The sequence below is a fragment of the Vigna unguiculata genome, chromosome 2 (genome assembly GCF_004118075.2).
Source record: "Vigna unguiculata cultivar IT97K-499-35 chromosome 2, ASM411807v1, whole genome shotgun sequence".
In the NCBI taxonomy this organism is placed as follows: Eukaryota; Viridiplantae; Streptophyta; class Magnoliopsida; order Fabales; family Fabaceae; genus Vigna; species Vigna unguiculata.
Genome location: NC_040280.1, coordinates 32,542,479 through 32,549,093, shown reverse-complemented (window position 1 = coordinate 32,549,093; position 6,615 = coordinate 32,542,479). Strand labels below are relative to the sequence as shown.

General features: G+C 32.6%; 1 protein-coding gene across 4 annotated transcripts; it reads left to right on the top strand.

Annotated features, from left to right (window-relative positions):
- LOC114173680 (protein phosphatase methylesterase 1-like) lies at window positions 1-6,086 on the top strand. 4 transcript variants are annotated; one of them, XM_028058201.1, is made up of 7 exons: window positions 1-83; window positions 1,227-1,321; window positions 1,479-1,529; window positions 1,934-2,012; window positions 3,054-3,126; window positions 3,221-3,298; window positions 5,756-6,086. In XM_028058201.1, exons 2-7 carry the CDS (start codon window positions 1,303-1,305, stop codon window positions 6,068-6,070), a joined length of 615 nt encoding a protein of 204 aa, XP_027914002.1. In that variant the 5' UTR covers window positions 1-83; window positions 1,227-1,302; the 3' UTR covers window positions 6,071-6,086. The 4 variants fall into 4 exon arrangements, with proteins under 4 accessions (XP_027914002.1, XP_027914004.1, XP_027914005.1 ...); XM_028058203.1 differs by lacking the exon at window positions 5,756-6,086 and adding an exon at window positions 5,591-5,721; XM_028058204.1 differs by lacking the exon at window positions 5,756-6,086 and adding an exon at window positions 4,581-4,777.
- The last annotated feature ends 529 nt before the right edge of the window (window positions 6,087-6,615 follow it).

Here is a 6,615-nt window from a genome sequence, read left to right as displayed (position 1 = left end):
AGGGAACAACTATGGCTTCACTCATTCATATGCAGAAAATTCTATCAAACAGGATGCAACATTTTTCAAGCATTGAAAAAGCTGTGAGCCCTGCTCTATACCTTCTTTCATTTGTGTTTCAAGTTTTGTGTTATCTGTTGTGTCTACTGTTTCTGATTTTGATCTTTTTTATTTTCTTTTTGTTGTCATTATTAAAGCGGTCTTTAAAAATTATTTTTGAATGTCATCCCAATCCCAGTTTATCATATTCCTCTTGAATATTGAGTTTTGGTTAGAAATGCACTTGAAATTGGTTTTTAAAACTGATTTATTTTTTTTGTTGAAATATCTAACAAAGTTATAACGTAATCATTGTTTTTGAATAAGAGGCACTAGTGCAAATTATCAACCTCTAAACCGACCCACTAATTTACAAGCTTCATGGCACGAGAAATTATTTGTTAGTGCACAAAGTTCGTGGAGCCAAGAACCAAGAACACTAAAAGTATTTAATCGAGGGAGGTCTTGAACGTGAAAAAAAAAATAATGTATGGAAACATAGAATGAGTACCTTTCGATTGTTATAAGCCATAGCTTAAGTTTGCTAACATACATTATTATATTTGTACATGCCAAGTGGTTTATTTTTGTTTTGGGCTTAAATATAATTTTGACCCCCCTATTTTGTTTAATCTTCACTTTCAGCCTCTCCCGTTTTCCATTTTAAAATTGAGATTTGGTCCTATTTTAGGAAATCCAGAATTTTGGTTCAGTCCACAATTTTGTTTGTGTTTGATTTCTTTTATTATGGTCCGATTGAATCCTAGACCTAACATATTCATTTAAGGTCCAAAAAAATATTTAACTAATTAAAATTAAGAAATACAAAAAATAAGTGTAGACAAAATTGAAGATTGGTCTACAATTGTGGATTTTTTTTTTTAAAAGAGGGGGACTAAATATCTATTTAAAAATGGGAGGACTTAAATTGAAACTTGAACAAAATAGAGGGATCAAAATCGTATTTAAACTTTTAATTTAATTGATCTGCCTCTGTCATTCACCGGCCAATGGCACCATCAGTACTAAAACATCAATTGAGATTTTCCTTTGGAGGCATTTTTTTTCCATGTCATATCATGTGGCTATGTTATAAAACCTGCAGAAGCTCTAGGTTTAAGTGAAGGCTCACTGTTGTTTCATTTATTCTGGTGAATTTGACGTCAGTTGAAATTGCTTCTGTTCAGATTGAATGGAGTGTCAGGGCGGGGTCTGTAAGAAATATTGATTTTGCTCGTGTATCCATCCCTCCCACATTAAAATATGATGAGTCAAAGAAATGGTGAGTAGTAATGCTTCTCTTAACTTTCCATTACATTGATAGAATAATTCAAAATATAATGTTGTTCACCAGTTCCTATATGCATTCTAAACATCTGGTTACATATCCTTTTGTTTTTAGTTTTATGCTTGATTAGTATGAAGCTGATTTGTTGCAGTTATCTTTACCGGACTGAGCTGGAAAAGACTGAACAATATTGGAAAGGCTGGTATGTTTTTATCTTAACTTTCATGCCAGATGTTCACAGTAGTTGCAAATTGTGTATATGTGAATGAAACCAATTACTTTCTATGTTTTCTAACTTCTAAGTAAGAGGTGGATTGTGTGGGGTTCACTTTTGATTGTTGTTGGGTAATTGCTTCATATATTGTTCTTGTGTAGATTTTGGTTGAGTCTTTACGCAGAGAGGAACGTGTAAAAACAATGACCGTTGGGTCCTTTCTTTCCACAAATTTTCTTCACTTTTTTCTTGAAGAATTTTATGATATATACTTCCTTGTAATGCAGAGCATGATTACTTGATTCTAAAACAACGAAACTAGGCTAAGTTTTCGTCAAAAGCTCTTATGGTATCTTACTATCCCTTTAAGGAGTTAATATTTTTTCTTACAGGTATGAAGGACTCTGATAAATTTTTGTCATCTCCAGTTCCAAAGTTGTTGTTATTAGCAGGAACAGATAGATTGGACAGGTTACTCTTTTTGAATTATTTTAACTTTTGGTGGTACCGTAAAATTTATTTGTTGGTTTTCAGTGAAAACATCTTTTATAGCTTGCCAATTTCAATGGTTGAAATAGAATTTGAAACAGTTGGATGCAAATCTCATTCCAACTTTATGTGTTACTACTATATGTTTGAAGTACCATGGCAGGTTATGATCCGAGATTAGCTCAATTCTTAAGTTTCTTTCTTTCATAGTTATACATCTCTAACTATACTCTAGGTTAGTGAACATTGAGCTTTTAAGAGACAATGGGGAAAAGGTGGGAGTAGCAAGAATGATAATGTTAAGTTGGATATGTGGTCTCCAAAGAAAGGGTACCATATGAGAAGATATTGGTGGGAAACCGATTGGGAAAATATAACATTAAAATTGTTTAATGTGATATGAACATGTTCAATGGTCACTGAAAGCAATTGTGAGGAAAGGAGATTTCATGGTTTTTTGCTCTAAGAAAAGGGAGAGAGAGGGACTAAGAACAACACCGGGTGAGTTGTTAAGAGGGATCTCATGGTGAATAATATCTCTAAAGATTTGGTCTTCAACTGAGTGGAACGGAGTTGTGTGTCTTGTGTAGCTGACCTCAATTTGTGGGGTAAAACTTTGTTGTTGTTGGTTCATTAATAGATATAACTGAAATTCATAATAAGGTAAATTTAGTTGTCTAGCAGCATTTAGAAGCGCAATCCTGATTCATATTAAAATTCACGACAACAAGTAAATATGTTCTATGTTTTTTGAAATTAAATTTAGGCCATCTTGGTATGCACCACTATATAGATTGTAACATATTTATTTTAGATTTATAAGAAGGATTTATATGATCCTAATACGAGGGTGATAATATATGTTTGTGATACTAATGTGAACTTTTTATGTGAACAAATAAAGTTGAATTAAATAGCATTGTATACTGTGTAATTCTGTTTCTATTATTCTTTCTCAGTTGTGAGAAAACAGAATTGTTGAAGTGGAGTTCTGATATTTTCTCGGAATTATTCCTGTGACAGGTCTCTCACAATTGGCCAGATGCAAGGGAAGTTTCAAATGGTAGTTGTAAGGCATACAGGGCACGCTATTCAGGTTTGTACTAGCCGTGTCTTTCTGCATTCATTATGCTGTTTCTGGTTTTCTCTTACAATTTGTAATTTAATAACTTGGTTCCCAATATTTTTAGGAAGATGTACCTGATGAATTTGCAACTCTGATTGTCAACTTCATTTCTCGGAACCGAATAGGCCCTCATGGAGTTGAGGTATTTCTCATGGTGATTTCTTTACAACTGTCCCGATCGTACTAATATTACTGTGACATTTATGAGAGGGTTTTTCCGTCATAATAAGAATGTTTTTATTTTTATTATGAGTACTTCAGTTGGGATCATCAACCTCAACTTGGTTGAAAGTATTGGTTTTTGGTCCCAAGAGGGTTAGGATATGGTAAGGATCAAGTATGTGTTTTGGAGCAATTGAAAAATAAGAAGTAATTGAGTTGAATGTCATCATTACTTTCTTAAGTGCATTTATATGGCACTAGAAGGTGTGAATCAAGGATCCTAACACCAAGAGAAATTTAAAAAGGACAAGATACATCTAATTCAGATTGAAAGAAACAACTTAACACAAGAACTGAATTGAAATAGGAAGAAGAATTGCAGAAGTAGACAAGAACATGAACTAGAATTGAAACAAGACAGCAAGCAAAGAAACAAGAAAAGGATGGAGAGAGTTGTAGAGAAGGAACAAGAGTGTCACTTGAAGATGGAGAGAACTTCATTTTTATGATAAGCCCAAAAAAGAACCGCCACTTGTCTCCTAGGAGTCCAAGATAAGATCCTAAGTAAGTAATCTCTCACAAGTGGTCTCATAACTCAAATTCTCTTAAATTCTAAGTGATTACAATAGGAGTAAATGGCTATTTATTGCCTAATACCATTATAAATTCTCATCCTAATTGTCGTCCAATGAAATGGGAAGGAGATTGGAAAAGCTTAACCCAGGTCAAAATTCAAATACAAAATGGGAGGGAGAGATTTGAAAATAAAATCAAAGGCAATCTTGGGAGTTGGTTGGAAATAGAGACACTCTTCCCTTGTTTGCCATGCCTCTTTGGAACGTGCTTTTGTTGAGCCTTCCTTGGCCTTGATTATGATCATTAATTGGGTTTGAAAAGGCCCACCTAAACCTGTTCTTACTAATTATACCTTAAAATACAAGTATTAAATCTTGCATATTACAAGTCCCAAAGGATACAAAATAAAGAAAAAATGTTTTATTGAGCAAGAGCAACTTGTCTTGTCATGCTTCTTGTAGATATGTTATGTTGTTGCTAATTTTCTTTTTACTCATTCATGCACTCATTGGGGTAGGTGGGCTGTTGGGGTATATTGGAGGGAAAATGAATTAAAACTAAGTTGATACAAGAGTCATTGGGCACATAGGCCATTGAAATTTCAGAAATCTAAAGCAAAGATATATCCATTAATGTGGTCGGGAGTCATGATACAGTGTCTAATTTGGCAACTAGTATGTGTGCAGTGGCTGCCTTGTTAGAGGGTATGGACGAACCTCAACTCCCAATCTTTGTTTCTTTAGTGTATGATTCTTATGAGTATTCAGTCCTAGGGTGCTCAAGGACAACTGATTGGTCAAAGAAAAAGCAACTTTTTAGTCACTCAATGATTTTATTGTGCACATGATTACCCCTGAAATACCCAAGTTCAACTAAAAGAGCCATCTTATGGATAATATGATGAGTAAATCCTAGCAGCCACTGCCCAGTTTCATCCCTCAGCAGCTTGACAACTAGATTCGGTAGGATTACCTCAAGAAACCTCATCTGGTCATTTTACATCAGTCCTTATGCTATTTCTCAAAATTATATTAGTTTCAGTCTCACTTTCACATTGGATGGTATCAATGTAATTGGAGGTAACGTTTGTTTTTTCATGAAACCTTTCACATAACAGCTGTTTGCATGAGTTGTGACTGTAAAAAGATCCTTCCATTTTTAATTTGCAAGAGAGCCATAAATATAACGAGAGGTAAATTATTCTGAATCCCAAACTGTATGGGATGCTAATCAACAAATCCGAACACTAGAAGCTATTAGGTGCTCACAAGTTATGTGCAAATGTTTTGGCAACATCCGAACAGAGGAGTTTTGGGCTGTCTCCTCTACCCCAATAATTTCTCAAAGCCTTATCTGGTAGAAAGTTAGGTATCCTTCAGTTCAGGTCCTCCCATTGTTTGATTCAACACAAACTACCTGTCCGTATTTGAAAACGGATTTAGTTGTAATCAATGGATCTTTGACAATGTGCTGTACTCCTTTCTGTGCACCTGAGATCTCTTAGTTTTGATGAATAATTTAAATGCTTTGCAATTCATTTAAATGCTTTTATCAGTAATTTAGATGAAAGTAGAAATTAAAATTCAATGTGCCATGCACTTTACCTTTAAATAAATTATACATAGTTTAGATTTCATTTGATTGTCAGAATACTTAGGATTTGGTTTGTATGATTCTTGATAAAATTATTTTGCAGATACCTGGCCTTCTCAAGCCAGCCTTTTCAAAACCTTGAATCTGGCTGGTGCTTAAGTAACCCGAGAATGACCACTCTGCAAGATGACGATGATCATGGATTTCTTACTTTTTTTATTCCTTTACTTTGGATATATAATTATGGATACAATATTTATGTTGATAGGGGAGGAGGATAGGTGAAACGATTATACATCTCAGATTATTTTCAAATGTAATGAGCTGTAGGGGGAAGATGAGGAAGGGCATAGATTTACGCACTCAGCTAAGCGAAGTTAGTATGGTCATCGGTACTATCCTTAGTGAATTTTACGAATACGAGGAAGAAATGTTGATGCAGTGTGATTTTAGATTTAGTTCTCATATTATAATGTATCAGTTTATTTTACAACCTTTTTACCTGTTTTTATCTTATAAAAACAATCAACTTACTAACAAAACAAGGAGTAGTTATTTCAGCCAAAAATTACAACTGCGTTGAATACGTGATTCTAACATTGTCACAATTATTCATTTTTTCTGTTTATGATTATTGTTATTAATTATTGTTCATATTTTCAATCTAAATTTTAATAAGTATTCTTTTTTATATTTTTATCATAAAAAATTAGACATACTGTTACTACGTTCCCACTATATCTATAATTTATTAGTATTATTATTTATACCATTATATAAAAAAATATATTTTTTCTAACTTCATTTACTGTGATGAGGTAAATTTGTTTTTTAATTAAAAAAAATTTTATACCTTTAATAAAATAACTAATTAACAACTTTTTTCAACTTCAAAAAAAATAACTAAGAACTTATTTACTTCAAAATAACAGCTTTTATAAAATTATATATATAAATTATATTCTTCTTATGTCTTTAAATATATATATATATATATATATATATATATATATATATATTATTTTCATGTAATATTATAACCTATTTTATTATTTATAAAACAATTGCAGTACATAATAATTACTAAACCTCAAGTGTGAACTTCATTTACATACTATGAAAGGACAT

What these genes read in the sequence shown, in the direction of transcription:
- LOC114173680 (XM_028058201.1), top strand. An exon ending in ATACAGGGCACGCTATTCAG is followed by an intron (nt 3,127 to 3,220) that starts GTTTGTACTAGC and finishes CAATATTTTTAG; the next exon opens with GAAGATGTACCTGATGAATT. An exon ending in TAGGCCCTCATGGAGTTGAG is followed by an intron (nt 3,299 to 5,755) that starts GTATTTCTCATG and finishes TTATGTTGATAG; the next exon opens with GGGAGGAGGATAGGTGAAAC.